Here is a 19178-nt window from a genome sequence, read left to right as displayed (position 1 = left end):
CTCTCTCTCTCTCTCTCTCTCTCTCTCTCCCTCTCTCTCTCCTCTCTCTCTCTCTCTCTCTCTCTCTCTCTCCCTCTCTCTCTCTCTGATTTCCCCCTCTCTCTCTCTCTCTCTGATTTCCCTCTCTCTCTCTGATTTCCTCTCTCTCTCTGATTTCCCTCTCTCTCTCTGATTTCCCCCTCTCTCTCTCTCTCTCTCTCTCTCTCTCTCTCTCTCTCTCTCTCTCTCTCTCTCTCTCTCTCTCTCTCCCTCTCTCTCTCTCTGATTTCCCTCTCTCTCTCTCTCTCTCTCTCTGATTTCCCCTCTCTCTCTCTCTGATTTCCCCCTCTCTCTCTGATTTCCCCTCTCTCTCTCTCTCTCTCTCTCTCTCTCTCTCTCTCTCTCTCTCTCTCTCTCTGATTTCCTCTCTCTCTCTGATTTCCCCTCTCTCTCTCTGATTTCCTCCTCTCTCTCTCTCTCTCTCTCTCTCTCTCTCTCTCTCTCTCTCTCCCTCTCTCTCTGATTTCCCTCTCTCTCTCTCTCTGATTTCCCCTCTCTCTCTCTGATTTCCCCCTCTCTCTCTCTCTCTCTCTCTCTCTGTCTCGCTCTCTCTGCTCTCCCTGTCTCTCTCTCTCTCTACTTTCCCCTGTCTGTCTGTCTCTTCCTCTCTGCACTCCCCTGTCTGTCTCTCTCTGGTCTCCCCTGTCTCTCTCTCTCTGGTCTCCCCTCTCGCTCTTTCTCTCTGCTCTCCCCTCTCTCTCTCTCTGGTCTCACCTGTCTATCTCTTTCTTACTACAGTCATTTCCTGTGGAGAGCTGCCCACTCCTCCTAATGGGAGAAAGATTGGAACTCAGACTACGTTTGCAGCCTCCGCCATCTTCAGCTGCAACCCTGGATACATCCTGGTGGGCTCCACCGTGAGGGAGTGCATGCTGTCAGGACTGTGGAGCGGCACAGAGACTCAATGCCTGGGTAGGGACTCCCACTCTAGCCTGGGTACCAGTCTGTTTGTGCCATCATGCCCACTACTCGCCACTCCTTGTCATGACAGCAGAGACTCAATGCCTGGGTAGGGACTCCCACTCCAGCCTGGGTACCAGTCTGTTTGGGCCACTCCTTGTCATGACAGCAGAGACTCAATGCCTGGGTAGGGACTCCCACTCTAGCCTGGGTAGCAGTCTGTTTGTGCCATCATGCCCACAGACCCTGTCACGGCAACACAGTGTTGCTTCTCAGGCATCACTACATACCCTGGTCACAGCAACACAGTGTTGCTTCTCAGGCATCACTACAGACCACAGCAACACAGTGTTGCTTCTCAGGCATCACTACAGACCCTGGTCACAGCAACACAGTGTTGCTTCTCAGGCATCACTACAGACCCTGGTCACAGCAACACAGTGTTGCTTCTCAGGCATCACTACAGACCCTGGTCACAGCAACACGGTGTTGCTTCTCAGGCATCACTACAGACCCTGGTCACAGCTTCTCAGGCATCACTACAGACCCTGGTCACAACAACACAGTGTTGCCTCTCAGGCATCACTACAGACCCTGGTCACGGCAACAGTGTTGCTTCTCAGGCATCACTACAGACCCTGGTCACGGGAACACGGTGTTGCTTCTCAGGCATCACTACAGACCCTGGTCACAGCAACACAGTGTTGCTTCTCAGGCGTCACTACAGACCCTGGTCACAGCAACACAGTGTTGCTTCTCAGGCATCACTACAGACCCTGGTCACAGCAACACGGTGTTGCTTCTCAGGCATCACTACAGACCCTGGTCACGGCAACACAGTGTTGCTTCTCAGGCGTCACTACAGACCCTGGTCACGGCAACACAGTGTTGCTTCTCAGGCGTCACTACAGACCCTGGTCACGGCAACACAGTGTTGCTTCTCAGGCATCACTACAGACCCTGGTCACAGCAACACAGTGTTGCTTCTCAGGCGTCACTACAGACCCTGGTCCTGGTCAGGCAGCCCTGGTCACACAACAGTGTTGTAAAAGTGTCCATATGTTATATACAGTTGAAGTGGGAAGTTTACAGACATTTAGGTTGGAGTATAAAAACTCGTTTTTCAACCTCTCCACAAATGTATTGTTAACAAACTATAGTTTTGGCAAGTCGGTTAGGACATCTACTTTGTGCATGACACAAGTAATTTTTTCAAACAATTGTTTACAGACAGATTATTTCACTTATAATTCATTGTATCACAATTCCAGTGGGTCAGAAGTTTACAAACACTAAGTTAACAGAGTCTTTAAACAGCTTGGAAAATTCCAGAAAATTATGTCATGGCTTTAGAAGCTTCTGATAGGCTAATTGACATCATTTGGGTCAATTGGAGGTGTACCTGTGGATGTATTCCAGGGCCTACCTTCAAACTCAGTGCCTCTTTTGCTTGACGTCATGGGAAAATCAAAAAATAAATTGTTAAGAAAAAGACTTCAGAAACAACATTGTAGACCTCCACAATCTGGTTCATCAGCAAAGGACCTTGCACATGGGGACAAAGATCGTATGTTTGGAGAAATGTCTGATGAATGGTCTGATGAAACAAAAATAGAGCTGTTTGCCCATAATGACCATCGTTATGTTTGGAGGAAAAAGGGAAGCTTGCAAACCGAAGAACACCATCACAACCGTGAAGCACGGGGGTGGCAGCATCATGTTGTGGGGGTGCTTTGCTGCAGGAGGGACTGGTGCACTTCACAAAATAGATGGCGTCATGAGGGAGCAAAATTACGTGGATATATTTAAGCAACATCTTAAGACATCAGTCAGGAAGTTAAAGCTTGGTCGCAAATGGGTCTTCCAGATGGACAATGACCCCAAGCATACTTCCAAAGTTGTGGCAAAATGGACAACAAAGTCAAGGTATTGGAGTTGCCATCACAAAGCTCTGGCCTCAATCCTATAGAAAATGTGTAAGCAGAACTGAAAAAGCGTGTGCTAGCAAGGAGGCCTACAAACCTGACTTAATTACATCAGCTCTGTCCAGAGGAATGGGCCAAAATTCCCAACTTATTGGGGAAGCTTGTGGAAGGCTACCCGAAGCGCTTTTGAACGTTAAACAATTTAAAGGCAATACTACCGAATACTAATTGAGTGTATGTAATCTTTCTGACCCACTGGGAATGTGATGAAAGAAATAAAAGCTGAAATAAATCATTCTCCCTACTATTAATTCTGACATTTCACATTCTTAAAATTAAAGTGGCGATCCTAACTGACCTAAAACTATCATTTTTTACTAGGATTAAATGTCAGGAATTGTGAAAAACTGAGTTTAAATGTAGTTGGCTAAAGTATATGTAAACTTCCGACTTCAACTGTATGTAGAAGATATATAGAGGATACATAGAGGTGACATAGAGGAGACATAGAGAATACATAGAGGATACATAGAGGATACATAGAGGAGACATAGAGGATATATGGAGAATACATAGAGGATACATAGAGGATACGTAGAGGATACATAGAGGATACATAGAGGAGACATAGAGGATATATGGAGAATACATAGAGGATACATAGAGGATACATAGAGGATACATAGAGGATACATAGAGGAGACATAGAGAATACATAGAGGATACATAGAGGATACATAGAGGAGACATAGAGGATATATGGAGAATACATAGAGGATACATAGAGGATACGTAGAGGATACATAGAGGATACATAGAGGAGACATAGAGGATATATGGAGGACATATAGAGGATACATAGAGGCTAAATAGATTACATATAGAGGACATATAGAGATATAAGAGGATACATAGAGGACATATAGAGGATACATAGAGGACATATAGAGGGTATATAGAGGAGATATAGAGGATATAGAGGATATATAGAGGCCATATAGAGGACATATAGAGGATACATAGAGGACATATAGAGGATACATAGAGGATACATAGAGGATATATAGAGGATATATAGAGGCCATATAGAGACATAGAGGATACATAGAGGATGCATAGAGGATACGTAGTGGATACATAGAGGATACATAGAGGATACATAGAGGATATATAGAGGACACATAGAGGATACATAGAGGACACATAGAGGATATATAGAGGACACATAGAGGATATATAGAGGACACATAGAGGAGACATAGAGGATATATAGAGGATATATAGAGGACATATAGAGGATACATAGAGGATACATAGAGGCTAAATAGATTACATATAGAGGACACATAGAGGATATAGAGGATATATAGAGGACACATAGAGGACATATAGAGGATACATAGAGGATGCATAGAGGATACGTAGAGGATACATAGAGGATACATAGAGGAGACATAGAGGATATAAAGAGGATACATAGAGGATACATAGAGGATACATAGAGGACACATAGAGGACACATAGAGGATATATAGAGGACACATAGAGGAGACATGGAGGATATATAGAGGATATATAGAGGACATATAGAGGATACATAGAGGCTAAATAGATGACATATAGAGGACACATAGAGGATATATAGAGGAGACATAGAGGACATATAGAGGACATATAGAGGACATATAGAGGATACATAGAGGATACATAGAGGACATATAGAGGACATAAAGAGGATATATAGAGGGACATAGAGGATATATAGAGGCTTTATAGAGGATATATAGAGGACATATAGAGGATATATAGAGGACATATAGAGGATAAATAGAGGGCATATAGGGGATATATAGAGGATATATAGAGGATACATAGAGGATATATAGAGGACATATAGAGGATATATAGAGGATATATAGAGGATACATAGAATATATATAGAGGATACATAGAGATAACATAGATGAGATATAGAGGATACATATAGGATACATAGAGGATATATAGAGGATATAGAGAATACATAGAGGATACATAGAGGACATATAGAGGATACATAGAGGATACATAGAGGATATATAGAGGATATATAGAGGATATATAGAGGATATAGAGGAGATATAGAGGATATATAGAGGATATATAGAGGATATATAGAGGACATATAGAGGATACATAGAGGAGACATAGAGACATAGACTGCTTTCTTTCTCTTTTATTGGATGTCTGACTGTACATAACTGTGTCTGAAGTGACTCCATATTCCCTATACAAAGCACTACGTTTCACTAGAGTAGTGGACTCATGTAAGAAACAGGACATTTCAGACTTGCCCCATGAGTTTAACTTTGCACGTCGTAGTAAATATTGTTGTAAAAAAAAGTGTCGATATGCTAAATACATTTGATTGATTGATTGATTGCCCCTAACCCCCCCTCTCCAGCTGGTCACTGCGGTATCCCGAACAGACGGTGAACGGTCAGGCGATAGGGGAGAACTGGATACAGAGACACCGTGGTCTACCAGTGTAACCCTGGCTTCAGACTCATAGGATCCTCGGTCCGCATCTGCCAGCAGGATCACCTCTGGTCTGGACAGCTGCCGCTGTGTGTCTGTACGTATTCACCCTCTACCCTACTGGTCTGTACATGTTATATCTACCCTACTGGTCTGTACATGTTGTTATATCCACCCTACTGGTCTGTACATGTTGTTATATCTACCCTACTGGTCTGTACATGATGTTATATCTACCCTACTGGTCTGTACATGTTGTTATATCGACCCTACTGGTCTGTACATGTTGTTATATCTACCCTACTGGTCTGGACATGTTATATCTACCCTACTGGTCTGTACATGTTGTTATATAAACCCTACTGGTCTGTACATGTTGTTATGTCTACCCTACTGGTCTGTACATGTTGTTATATAAACCCTACTGGTCTGGACATGTTGTTATATCTACCCTACTGGTCTGTACATGTTGTTATATCTACCCTACTGGTCTGTACATGTTGTTATATCTACCCTACTGGTCTGGACATGTTGTTATATAAACCCTACTGGTCTGTACATGTTGTTATATCTACCCTACTGGTCTGTACATGTTGTTATATAAACCCTACTGGTCTGGCCATGTTGTTATGTCTACCCTACTGGTCTGGCCATGTTGTTATGTCTACCCTACTGGTCTGTACATGATGTTATATCTACCCCTTCTGGTCTGTACATGTTGTTATATATACCCTACTGGTCTGTACATGTTGTTATATCTACCCTACTGGTCTGTACATGTTGTTATATCTACCCTACTGGTCTGTACATGTTGTTATATCTACCCTACTGGTCTGTACATGATGTTATATCTACCCTACTGGTCTGTACATGTTGTTATATAAACCCTACTGGTCTGGCCATGTTGTTATATCTATCTGTACATGTGTTACCCCTACTGGTCTGTACATGTTGTTATATCTGGTCTGTACATGTCTACTGGTCTGTACATGTTGTTATATAAACCCTACTGGTCTGTACATGTTGTTATATCTACCTCTACTGGTCTGTACATGTTGTTATATCTACCCTACTGGTCTGTACATGTTGTTATATAAACCCTACTGGTCTGGCCATGTTGTTATGTCTACCCTACTGGTCTGGCCATGTTGTTATGTCTACCCTACTGGTCTGTACATGATGTTATATCTACCCTTCTGGTCTGTACATGTTGTTATATATACCCTACTGGTCTGTACATGTTGTTATATCTACCCTACTGGTCTGTACATGTTGTTATATCTACCCTACTGGTCTGTACATGTTGTTATATCTACCCTACTGGTCTGTACATGATGTTATATCTACCCTACTGGTCTGTACATGTTGTTATATAAACCCTACTGGTCTGGCCATGTTGTTATGTCTACCCTACTGGTCTGTACATGATGTTATATCTACTGGTCCTTCTGGTCTGTACATGTTGTTATATATACCCTACTGGTCTGTACATGTTGTTATATCTACCCTACTGGTCTGTACATGTTGTTATTATATCTACCCTACTGGTCTGTACATGTTGTTATATCTACCCTACTGGTCTGTACATGATGTTATATCTACCTTCTACTGGTCTGGACATGTTGTTATATCTACCCTACTGGTCTGTACATGTTGTTATATCTACCCTACTGGTCTGTACATGATGTTATATCTACCCTACTGGTCTGTACATGATGTTATATCTACCCTACTGGTCTGTACATGTTGTTATATCTACCCTACTGGTCTGTACATGTTGTTATATCTACCCTACTGGTCTGTACATGTTGTTATATCTACCCTACTGGTCTGTACATGTTGTTATATCTACCCTACTGGTCTGGACATGTTGTTATATCTACCCTACTGGTCTGTACATGTTGTTATATCTACCCTACTGGTCTGTACATGATGTTATATCTACCCTACTGGTCTGTACATGATGTTATATTATATCTACATGTTGTTATATCCTACTGGTCTGTACATGTTGTTATATCTACCCTACTGGTCTGTACATGTTGTTATATCTACCCTACTGGTCTGTACATGTTGTTATATCTAACCCTACTGGTCTGTACATGTTGTTATATCTACCCTACTGGTCTGTACATGTTGTTATATCTACCCTACTGGTCTGTACATGTTGTTATATCTACCCTACTGGTCTGTACATGTTGTTATATCTACCCTACTGGTCTGTACATGTTGTTATATAAACCCTACTGGTCTGTACATGTTGTTATATCTACCCTACTGGTCTGTACATGTTGTTATATAAACCCTACTGGTCTGTACATGTTGTTATATCTACCCTACTGGTCTGTACATGTTGTTATATCTACCCTACTGGTCTGGGCATGTTGTTATATAAACCCTACTGGTCTGTACATGTTGTTATATCTACCCTACTGGTCTGTACATGTTGTTATATAAACCCTACTGGTCTGTACATGTTGTTATATCTACCCTACTGGTCTGTACATGTTGTTATATCTACCCTACTGGTCTGTACATGTTGTTATATAAACCCTACTGGTCTGTACATGTTATATCTACCCTACTGGTCTGTACATGTTGTTATATCTACCCTACTGGTCTGTACATGTTGTTATATCTACCCTACTGGTCTGTACATGTTGTTATATAAACCCTACTGGTCTGTACATGTTGTTATATCTACCCTACTGGTCTGTACATGTTGTTATATCTACCCTACTGGTCTGTACATGTTGTTATATCTACCCTACTGGTCTGTACATGTTGTTATATCTACCCTACTGGTCTGTACATGTTGTTATATAAACCCTACTGGTCTGTACATGTTGTTATATCTACCCTACTGGTCTGTACATGTTGTTATATCTACCCTACTGGTCTGTACATGTTGTTATATCTACCCTACTGGTCTGTACATGTTGTTATATAAACCCTACTGGTCTGTACATGTTATATCTACCCCATACTGGTCTGTACATGTTCTTATATAAACCCTACTGGTCTGGCCATGTTGTTATGTCTACCCTACTGGTCTGTACATGTTGTTATATCTACCCTACTGGTCTGTATATGTTATATAAACCCTACTGGTCTGTACATGTTATATAAACCCTACTGGTCTGTACATGTTGTTATATAAACCCTACTGGTCTGTACATGTTGTTATGTCTACCCTACTGGTCTGTACATGTTGTTATATCTACCCTACTGGTCTGTATATGTTATATAAACCCTACTGGTCTGTACATGTTGTTATATAAACCCTACTGGTCTGTACATGTTGTTATATAAACCCTACTGGTCTGTACATGTTGTTATATCTACCCTACTGGTCTGGACATGTTGTTATGTAAACCCTACTGGTCTGGACATGTTGTTATATCTACCCTACTGGTCTGGACATGTTGTTATATCTACCCTACTGGTCTTTACATGTTGTTATATCTACCCTACTGGTCTGTACATGTTGTTATATCTACCCTACTGGTCTGTACATGTTGTTATATCTACCCTACTGGTCTGTACATGTTGTTATATCTATCCTACTGGTCTGGACATGTTGTTATATCTACCCTACTGGTCTGGACATGTTGTTATATCTACCCTACTGGTCTGTACATGTTGTTATATATACCCTACTGGTCTGTACATGTTGTTATATAAACCCTACTGGTCTGGACATGTTGTTATATCTACCCTACTGGTCTGGACATGTTGTTATATAAACCCTACTGGTCTGTACATGTTGTTATATCTACCCTACTGGTCTGTACATGTTATATAAACCCTACTGGTCTGTACATGTTGTTATATAAACCCTACTGGTCTGTACATGTTGTTATATAAACCCTACTGGTCTGTACATGTTGTTATATAAACCCTACTGGTCTGGACATGTTGTTATATAAACCCTACTGGTCTGTACATGTTGTTATATCTACCCTACTGGTCTGTACATGTTGTTATATCTACCCTACTGGTCTGTACATGTTGTTATATCTACCCTACTGGTCTGTACATGTTGTTATATAAACCCTACTGGTCTGTACATGTTGTTATATCTACCCTACTGGTCTGTACATGTTGTTATATAAACCCTACTGGTCTGTACATGTTGTTATATCTACCCTACTGGTCTGTACATGTTGTTATATAAACCCTACTGGTCTGTACATGTTGTTATATAAACCCTACTGGTCTGGACATGTTGTTATATAAACCCTACTGGTCTGTACATGTTGTTATATCTACCCTACTGGTCTGTACATGTTATATAAACCCTACTGGTCTGTACATGTTGTTATATAAACCCTACTGGTCTGTACATGTTGTTATATCTACCCTACTGGTCTGGAAATGTTGTTATATAAACCTTACTGGTCTGTACATGTTGTTATATAAACCCTACTGGTCTGTACATGTTGTTATATCTACCCTACTGGTCTGTACATGTTGTTATATCTACCCTACTGGTCTGTACATGTTGTTATATCTACCCTACTGGTCTGGACATGTTGTTGTATAAACCCTACTGGTCTGTATATGTTGTTATATCTACCCTACTGGTCTGTACATGTTGTTATATAAACCCTACTGGTCTGTACATGTTGTTATATCTACCCTACTGGTCTGTACATGTTGTTATATCTACCCTACTGGTCTGTACATGTTGTTATATAGACCCTACTGGTCTGTGTATTTGTTAGGTTATTTTGGGGGCCTCCACCATCATAGTACCCCAACCCCACCCACCCAACATGACTCCACCCCCAACCCCACCCACTCAACATGACTCCAACCCCACCCAGCCAACATGACTCCACCCCCAACCCCACCCACCCAACATAACTCCAACCCCACCCAACCAACATGACTCCACCCCCAACCGCACCCAGCCAACATGACTCCACCCCCAACCCCACCCAGCCAACATGACTCCACCCCCAACCCCACCCAGCCAACATGACTCCACCCCCAATCTCCCATCATATTCCCCCAACCCCACCCAGCCAACATGACTCTAATGAATAGGCACAGCAACAGTGCCAAAAACACGAGTCGACTTGTTTACTTAACTTAATGCTTTGTAGAAAATACGGATGCCCACAAGGGACATCCTGAATCTACTCATATTGATGTGAACGTTTGTTTACAGTTGAATTGGAGTGTACAGTGAGCTTACTGCTGCTGTGTCAACAAATCTCTCTAGTTGACTTACGGAGGTTTCCTCTTCACTACGAACATTATTCTAGTCCATTTTCATCTTCATCAAAATATAGAACTTGATCTCTCTGGGTGTTCCAGGGTTAATAGAATGGTAATGGTGTTGATGATGTGTTGAATATTCATCAGCTGTATTGAACTCCTGTCCCCCACCCCCTTTTAGGCATAGAAATAGAATGACTAGAATGGGTGAACCCCCCCCTTTACTGTGCTGCAGGCATAGAAATAGAATGACTAGAATGGGTGAACCCCCCCCATTTACTGTGCTGCAGGCATAGAAATAGAATGACTAGAATGGGTGAACCCCCCTTACCGTGCTGCAGGCATAGAAATAGAATGACTGGAATGGGTGAACCCCCCCTTTACTGTGCTGCAGGCATAGAAATAGAATGTAAGTCGCTCTGGATAAGAGTGTCTGCTAAATGACTTAAATGTAAATCTAAATGACTAGAATGGATGAACCCCCCAATGGGTAAACCACCCGTTACTGTGCTGCAGGCATAGAAATGGAATTACTAGAATGGGTGACCCCCCCCATTTACTGTGCTGCAGCCATAGAAATAGAATGACTAGAATGGGTGAACCCCCCTCCTTTTTTTGAACCAGGGGATATTCAATTGTTACCCTACGAGGTCCGGAGTAATTCTGTTTTTTTTCTTCTGTTCGAACTGAAAATGAATTGCAAACCCAACCTGGTGTCCCAGATCTAAAGCAGTCCTCTAATAGAGGGGGTTGAGTAATAAAACAAACCAGGGAAACTGGCTTGGAGGTCCAGATTAGACCAAGACAATGTCACTAGAACACCGATGGGGATACTCAAAATGGCCCCGTCGTTTACATATATTTATTATTTCCCGTAATTGTATTTTTTTATGTGTGCAGCAATCACATGTGGCCATCCAGGCAGTCCCATCTATGGGAGAACTACAGGGGACGGATTCAACTACAACGATGTGGTCAGCTTCTTCTGTAACCAAGGTTACGTACTGGAGGGAGAGTCCAGAGCCCAGTGCCAGGCGAGTCGCCAGTGGAGTCAACAGCCACCTTCATGTAGAGGTGGGTAGCAGGCGGTGGAGTCAACAGCCACCTTCATGTAGAGGTGGGTAGCAGGCAGTGGAGTCAACAGCCACCTTCATGTAGAGGTGGGTAGCAGGCGGTGGAGTCAACAGCCACCTTCATGTAGAGGTGGGTAGCAGGCGGTGGAGTCAACAGCCACCTTCATGTAGAGGTGGGTAGCAGGCAGTGGAGTCAACAGCCACCTTCATGTAGAGGTGGGTAGCAGGCGGTGGAGTCAACAGCCACCTTCATGTAGAGGTGGGTAGCAGGCAGTGGAGTCAACAGCCACCTTCATGTAGAGGTGGGTAGCAGGCAGTGGAGTCAACAGCCACCTTCGTGTAGAGGTGGGTAGCAGGCAGTGGAGTCAACAGCCACCTTCATGTAGAGGTGGGTAGCAGGCAGTGGAGTCAACAGCCACCTTCATGTAGAGGTGGGTAGCAGGCGGTGGAGTCAACAGCCACCTTCATGTAGAGGTGGGTAGCAGGCAGTGGAGTCAACAGCCACCTTCGTGTAGAGGTGGGTAGCAGGCAGTGGAGTCAACAGCCACCTTTGTGTAGAGGTGGGTAGCAGGCGGTGGAGTCAACAGCCACCTTCATGTAGAGGTGGGGAGCAGGCAGTGGAGTCAACAGCCACCTTAGACAGTAACAGCAGTATACTGTAGGTACGGGTAAAGGATAGATAATAGACAGTAACAGCAGTATACTGTAGGTAGGGGTAAAGGATAGATAATAGACAGTAACAGCAGTATACTGTAGGTAGGGGTAAAGGATAGATAATAGACAGTAACAGCAGTATACTGTAGGTAGGGGTAAAGGATAGATAATAGACAGTAACAGCAGTATACTGTTGGTAGGGGTAAAGGATAGATAATAGACAGTAACAGTAGTATACTGTAGGTAGGGGTAAAGGATAGATAATAGACAGTAACAGCGGTATACTGTAGGTAGGATAGATAATAGACAGTAACAGCAGTATACTGTAGGTAGGGGTAAAGGGTAGGTAATAGACAGTAACAGCAGTATACTGTAGGTAGGGGTAAAGGATAGATAATAGACAGTAACAGCAGTATACTGTAGGTAGGGGTAAAGGATAGATAATAGACAGTAACAGCAGTATACTGTAGGTAGGGGTAAAGGATAGATAATAGACAGTAACAGCAGTATACTGTAGGTAGGGGTAAAGGATAGATAATAGACAGTAACAGCAGTATACTGTTGGTAGGGGTAAAGGATAGATAATAGACAGTAACAGTAGTATACTGTAGGTAGGGGTAAAGGATAGATAATAGACAGTAACAGCGGTATACTGTAGGTAGGATAGATAATAGACAGTAACAGCAGTATACTGTAGGTAGGGGTAAAGGGTAGGTAATAGACAGTAACAGCAGTATACTGTAGGTAGGGGTAAATGATAGATAATAGACAGTAACAGTAGTATACTGTAGGTAGGGGTAAAGGATAGATAATAGACAGTAACAGCAGTATACTGTAGGTAGGGGTAAAGGATAGATAATAGACAGTAACAGTAGTATACTGTAGGTAGAGGTAAATGATAGATAATAGACAGTAACAGTAGTATACTGTAGGTAGAGGTAAAGGATAGATAATAGACAGTAACAGCAGTATACTGTAGGTAGGGGTAAAGGATAGATAATAGACAGTAACAGCAGTATACTGTAGGTAGGGGTAAATGATAGATAATAGACAGTAACAGTAGTATACTGTAGGTAGGGGTAAAGGATAGATAATAGACAGTAACAGTAGTATACTGTAGGTAGAGGTAAAGGATAGACAGTAACAGTAGTATACTGTAGGTAGGGGTAAATGATAGATAATAGACAGTAACAGTAGTATACTGTAGGTAGGGGTAAAGGATAGATAATAGACAGTAACAGTAGTATACTGTAGGTAGGGGTAAAGGATAGGTAATAGACAGTAACAGCAGTATACTGTAGGTTGGGGTAAAGGATAGATAATAGACAGTAACAGCAGTATACTGTAGGTAGGGGTAAAGGATAGATAATAGACAGTAACAGCAGTATACTGTAGGTAGGATAGATAATAGACAGTAACAGCAGTATACTGTAGGTAGGGGTAAAGGGTAGGTAATAGACAGTAACAGCAGTATACTGTAGGTAGGGGTAAAGGATAGATAATAGACAGTAACAGCAGTATACTGTAGGTAGGGGTAAAGGATAGATAATAGACAGTAACAGCAGTATACTGTAGGTAGGGGTAAAGGATAGATAATAGACAGTAACAGCAGTATACTGTAGGTAGGGGTAAAGGATAGATAATAGACAGTAACAGCAGTATACTGTAGGTAGGGGTAAAGGATAGATAATAGACAGTAACAGCAGTATACTGTAGGTAGGGGTAAAGGATAGATAATAGACAGTAACAGCAGTATACTGTAGGTAGGGGTAAATGATAGATAATAAACACTAACAGCAGTATGTGTGAAAAGTGTGAATGTATGCCTGTGTGTGTGTGTGTGGCATCAATGAATGTGTGTGTGTGTGTTGGAGAGTTGATGTGAGCCATGACCCGCCTTTCAAAGCATTTCATTGGCTACAGAAACAGCAGAGCACAGACATCTGACACCTACAGCCTACAGTACATCTCTGGAAAATAAACAAGTAATTTTAAGTCTCATTAGTATTTAAAATACTTCATAATATAGCACGGGTACATCCAAGTGCAGATGAGCCATTCATCATCGTAGAAACAGGAGCAGGCTGTGATTTGTGCCATTTCAGCCATTCATCATCGTAGAAACAGGAGCAGGCTGTGATTTGTGTCATTTCAGTGATTCATCATCGTAGAAACAGGAGCAGGCTGTGATTTGTGTCATTTCAGTGATTCATCATCGTAGAAACAGGAGCAGGCTGTGATTTGTGTCATTTCAGCCATTCATCATCGTAGAAACAGGAGCAGGCTGTGATTTGTGTCATTTCAGCCATTCATCGTCATAGAAACAGGAGCAGGCTGTGATTTGTGTCATTTCAGCCATTCATCATCGTAGAAACAGGAGCAGGCTGTGATTTGTGTCATTTCAGCCATTCATCATCGTAGAAACAGGAGCAGGCTGTGATTTGTGTCATTTCAGTGATTCATCATCGTAGAAACAGGAGCAGGCTGTGATTTGTGTCATTTCAGTGTATCATCGTCGTAGAAACAGGAGCAGGCTGTGATTTGTGTCATTTCAGTGTATCATCGTCGTAGAAACAGGAGCAGGCTGTGATTTGTGTCATTTCAGCCATTCATCATCGTAGAAACAGGAGCAGGCTGTGATTTGTGTCATTTCAGTGATTCATCATCGTAGAAACAGGAGCAGGCTGTGATTTGTGTCATTTCAGTGATTCATCATCGTAGAAACAGGAGCAGGCTGTGATTTGTGTCATTTCAGTGATTCATCATCGTAGAAACAGGAGCAGGCTGTGATTTGTGTCATTTCAGTGATTCATCGTCATAGAAACAGGATCAGGCTGTGATTTGTGTCATTTCAGTGATTCATCATCGTAGAAACAGGAGCAGGCTGTGATTTGTGTCATTTCAGCCATTCATCATCGTAGAAACAGGAGCAGGCTGTGATTTGTGTCATTTCAGCCATTCATCATCGTAGAAACAGGAGCAGGCTGTGATTTGTGCCATTTCAGTGATTCATCATCGTAGAAACAGGAGCAGGCTGTGATTTGTGTCATTTCAGCCATTCATCGTCGTAGAAACAGGAGCAGGCTGTGATTTGAGTCATTTCAGCCATTCATCATCGTAGAAACAGGAGCAGGCTGTGATTTGTGTCATTTCAGCCATTCATCATCGTATAAACAGGAGCAGGCTGTGATTTGAGTCATTTCAGCCATTATATTATTAACTGGCAATTGAACACAGACGACACTTGACAGATACCACAGAAAGCACTTTCTAATGACTAGTTCAGCCAGATGGAATATGTTGTACTGTTTGAGATTCACGGGGGGGGGGTAGTTAGATCTATGGTATGACGATGGTTGATAGGAAAATATGTTCATTCATTCATTAGGGAAATTGCAGCCTGGTCCCAGATCTGTTTGTGCTTCCTAGGAGTTGTCAAGACGGTACGAGCAGATCTGAGACCAGGCTTGGGGGGAAATATTGACATAGTTTTGACAATCTTTGTTATTGATACAATAGTTGTTAGTGATACAATAGTTGTTATTGATACAATAGTTGTTATTGATACAATAGTTGTTATTGATACAATAGTTGTTATTGATACAATAGTTGTTAATGATACAATAGTTGTTATTGATACAATAGTTGTTAATGATACAATAGTTGTTAATGATACAATAGTTGTTAATGATACAATAGTTGTGACAATAGTTGTTAATGATACAATAGTTGTGACAATAGTTGTTAATGATACAATAGTTGTTAATGATACAATAGTTGTGACAATAGTTGTTAATGATACAATAGTTGTTAATGATACAATAGTTGTTATTGATACAATAGTTGTTAATGATACAATAGTTGTTAATGATACAATAGTTGTTAATGATACAATAGTTGTTAATGATACAATAGTTGTTATTGATACAATAGTTGTTAATGATACAATAGTTGTTAGTGATACAATAGTTGTTAATGATACAATAGTTGTTATTGATACAATAGTTGTTATTGATACAATAGTTGTTAATGATACAATAGTTGTTATTGATACAATAGTTTTGACAATAGTTGTTATTGATACAATAGTTGTTAATGATACAATAGTTGTTATTGATACAATAGTTGTTATTGATACAATAGTTGTTATTGATACAATAGTTGTTATTGATACAATAGTTGTTAATGATACAATAGTTGTTATTGATACAATAGTTGTTATTGATACAATAGTTGTTATTGATACAATAGTTGTTATTGATACAATAGTTGTTAATGATACAATAGTTGTTATTGATACAATAGTTTTGACAATAGTTGTTATTGATACAATAGTTGTTAATGATACAATAGTTGTTAATGATACAATAGTTGTTATTGATACAATAGTTGTTATTGATACAATAGTTGTTATTGATACAATAGTTGTTATTGATACAATAGTTGTTATTGATACAATAGTTGTTAATGATACAATAGTTGTTATTGATACAGTAGTTGTTATTGATACAATAGTTGTGACAATAGTTGTTATTGATACAATAGTTGTTATTGATACAATAGTTGTTAATGATACAATAGTTGTTAATGATACAATAGTTGTTATTGATACAATAGTTGTTATTGATACAATAGTTGTTAATGATACAATAGTTGTTATTGATACAATAGTTGTTAATGATACAATAGTTGTTAATGATACAATAGTTGTTATTGATACAATAGTTGTTAATGATACAATAGTTGTTATTGATACAATAGTTGTTATTGATACAATAGTTGTTATTGATACAATAGTTGTTAATGATACAATAGTTGTTATTGATACAATAGTTGTTATTGATACAATAGTTGTTATTGATACAATAGTTTTGACAATAGTTGTTATTGATACAATAGTTGTTAATGATACAATAGTTGTTAATGATACGATAGTTGTTATTGATACAATAGTTGTTATTGATACAATAGTTGTTATTGATACAATAGTTGTTATTGATACAATAGTTTTGACAATAGTTGTTATTGATACAATAGTTGTTATTGATACAATAGTTGTTATTGATACAATAGTTGTTATTGATACAATAGTTGTTAATGATACAATAGTTGTTATTGATACAATAGTTGTTATTAATACAATAGTTGTTAATGATACAATAGTTGTTATTGATATAATAGTTGTTAATGATACAATAGTTGTTATTGATACAATAGTTGTTAATGATACAATAGTTGTTAATGATATCAAATCAAATCAAATCAAATTTATTTATATAGCCCTTCGTACATCAGCTGATATCTCAAAGTGCTGTACAGAAACCCAGCCTAAAACCCCAAACAGCAAACAATGCAGGTGTAAAAGCACGGTGGCTAGGAAAACTCCCTAGAAAGGCCAAAACCTAGGAAGAAACCTAGAGAGGAACCGGCTATGTGGGGTGGCCAGTCCTCTTCTGGCTGTGCCGGGTAGAGATTATAACAGAACATGACCAAGATGTTCAAATGTTCATAAATGACCAGCATGGTCGAATAATAATAAGGCAGAACAGTTGAAACTGGAGCAGCAGCACAGTCAGGTGGACTGGGGACAGCAAGGAGCCTTCATGTCAGGTAGTCCTGGGGCACGGTCCTAGGGCTCAGGTCAGTTGAAACTGGAGCAGGAGCATGGCCAGGTGGACTGGGGACAGCAAGGAGTCCTCATGTCAGGTAGTCCTGGGACATGGTCCTAGGGCTCAGGTCCTCCGAGAGAGAGAAAGAAAGAGAGAAGGAGAGAATTAGAGAACGCACACTTAGATTCACACAGGACACCGAATAGGACGGTTAGAAGTACTCCAGATATAACAAACTGACCCTAGCCCCCTGACACATAAACTACTGCAGCATAAATACTGGAGGCTGAGACAGGAGGGGTCAGGAGACACTGTGGCCCCATCCGAGGACACCCCGGACAGGGCCAAACAGGAAGGATATAACCCCACCCACTTTGCCAAAGCACATCCCCCACACCACTAGAGGGATATCTTCAACCACCAACTTACCATCCTGAGACAAGGCCGAGTATAGCCCACAAAGATCTCCGCCACGGTACAACCCAAGGGGGGCAACCCAGACAGGCCGACCACAACAGTGAATCAACCCACCCAGGTGACGCACCCCCCCAGGGACGGCACGAGAGAGCCCCAGCAAGCCAGTGACTCAGCCCCGTAACAGGGTTAGAGGCAGAGAATCCCAGTGGAAAGAGGGGAACCGGCCAGGCAGAGACAGCAAGGGCGGTTCGTTGCTCCAGAGCCTTTCCGTTCACCTTCCCACTCCTGGGCCAGACTACACTCAATCATATGACCCACTGAAGAGATGAGTCTTCAGTAAAGACTTAAAGGTTGAGACCGAGTTTGCGTCTCTGACATGGGTAGGCAGACCGTTCCATAAAAATGGAGCTCTATAGGAGAAAGCCCTGCCTCCAGCTGTTTGCTTAGAAATTCTAGGGACAATTAGGAGGCCTGCGTCTTGTGACCGTAGCGTACGTGTAGGTATGTACGGCAGGACCAAATCAGAGAGGTAGGTAGGAGCAAGCCCATGTAATGCTTTGTAGGTTAGCAGTAAAACCTTGAAATCAGCCCTTGCTTTGACAGGAAGCCAGTGTAGAGAGGCTAGCACTGGAGTAATATGATCAAATTTTTTGGTTCTAGTCAGGATTCTAGCAGCCGTATTTAGCACTAACTGAAGTTTATTTAGTGCTTTATCCGGGTAGCCGGAAAATAGAGCATTGCAGTAGTCTAACCTAGAAGTGACAAAAGCATGAATTAATTTTTCTGCATCATTTTTGGACAGAAAGTTTCTGATTTTT

At 41.1% G+C, this 19178-nt stretch overlaps 1 protein-coding gene and 2 long non-coding RNA genes across 4 annotated transcripts in view; all 3 read left to right on the top strand.

Moving 5' to 3' along the window:
- Positions 1-844, top strand: part of LOC127920499 (uncharacterized) — a 6223-nt gene extending 5379 nt beyond the window's left edge. The window contains exon 3 of the long non-coding RNA XR_008106428.1: positions 778-844. This is a non-coding gene — a long non-coding RNA (uncharacterized LOC127920499). The remainder of the gene's footprint in view (positions 1-777) is intronic.
- Positions 845-1172: 328 nt separating this feature from the next.
- LOC118383789 (CUB and sushi domain-containing protein 3-like) overlaps positions 1173-19178 on the top strand; it is a 44003-nt gene continuing 25997 nt past the window's right edge. Inside the window, exons 1-3 of the mRNA XM_052504568.1 lie at positions 1173-1862; positions 5355-5478; positions 11508-11681. Coding sequence (XP_052360528.1) covers positions 1173-1862; positions 5355-5478; positions 11508-11681 — 988 coding nt within the window. The remainder of the gene's footprint in view (positions 1863-5354; positions 5479-11507; positions 11682-19178) is intronic.
- On the top strand, positions 12291-14114 carry LOC127920500 (uncharacterized). 2 transcript variants are annotated; one of them, XR_008106430.1, is made up of 4 exons: positions 12291-12483; positions 12711-12851; positions 13636-13729; positions 13816-14114. It is a non-coding gene; the product is annotated as an uncharacterized LOC127920500 (long non-coding RNA). The 2 variants fall into 2 exon arrangements; XR_008106429.1 differs by having other exon boundaries at positions 13863-14110.

The sequence above is a fragment of the Oncorhynchus keta genome, unplaced genomic scaffold (assembly GCF_023373465.1).
Source record: "Oncorhynchus keta strain PuntledgeMale-10-30-2019 unplaced genomic scaffold, Oket_V2 Un_contig_19672_pilon_pilon, whole genome shotgun sequence".
In the NCBI taxonomy this organism is placed as follows: domain Eukaryota; kingdom Metazoa; phylum Chordata; class Actinopteri; order Salmoniformes; family Salmonidae; genus Oncorhynchus; species Oncorhynchus keta.
The sequence above is the reverse complement of the archived record's forward strand: the minus strand, read 5'-3'. Positions and strand labels throughout refer to the sequence as shown.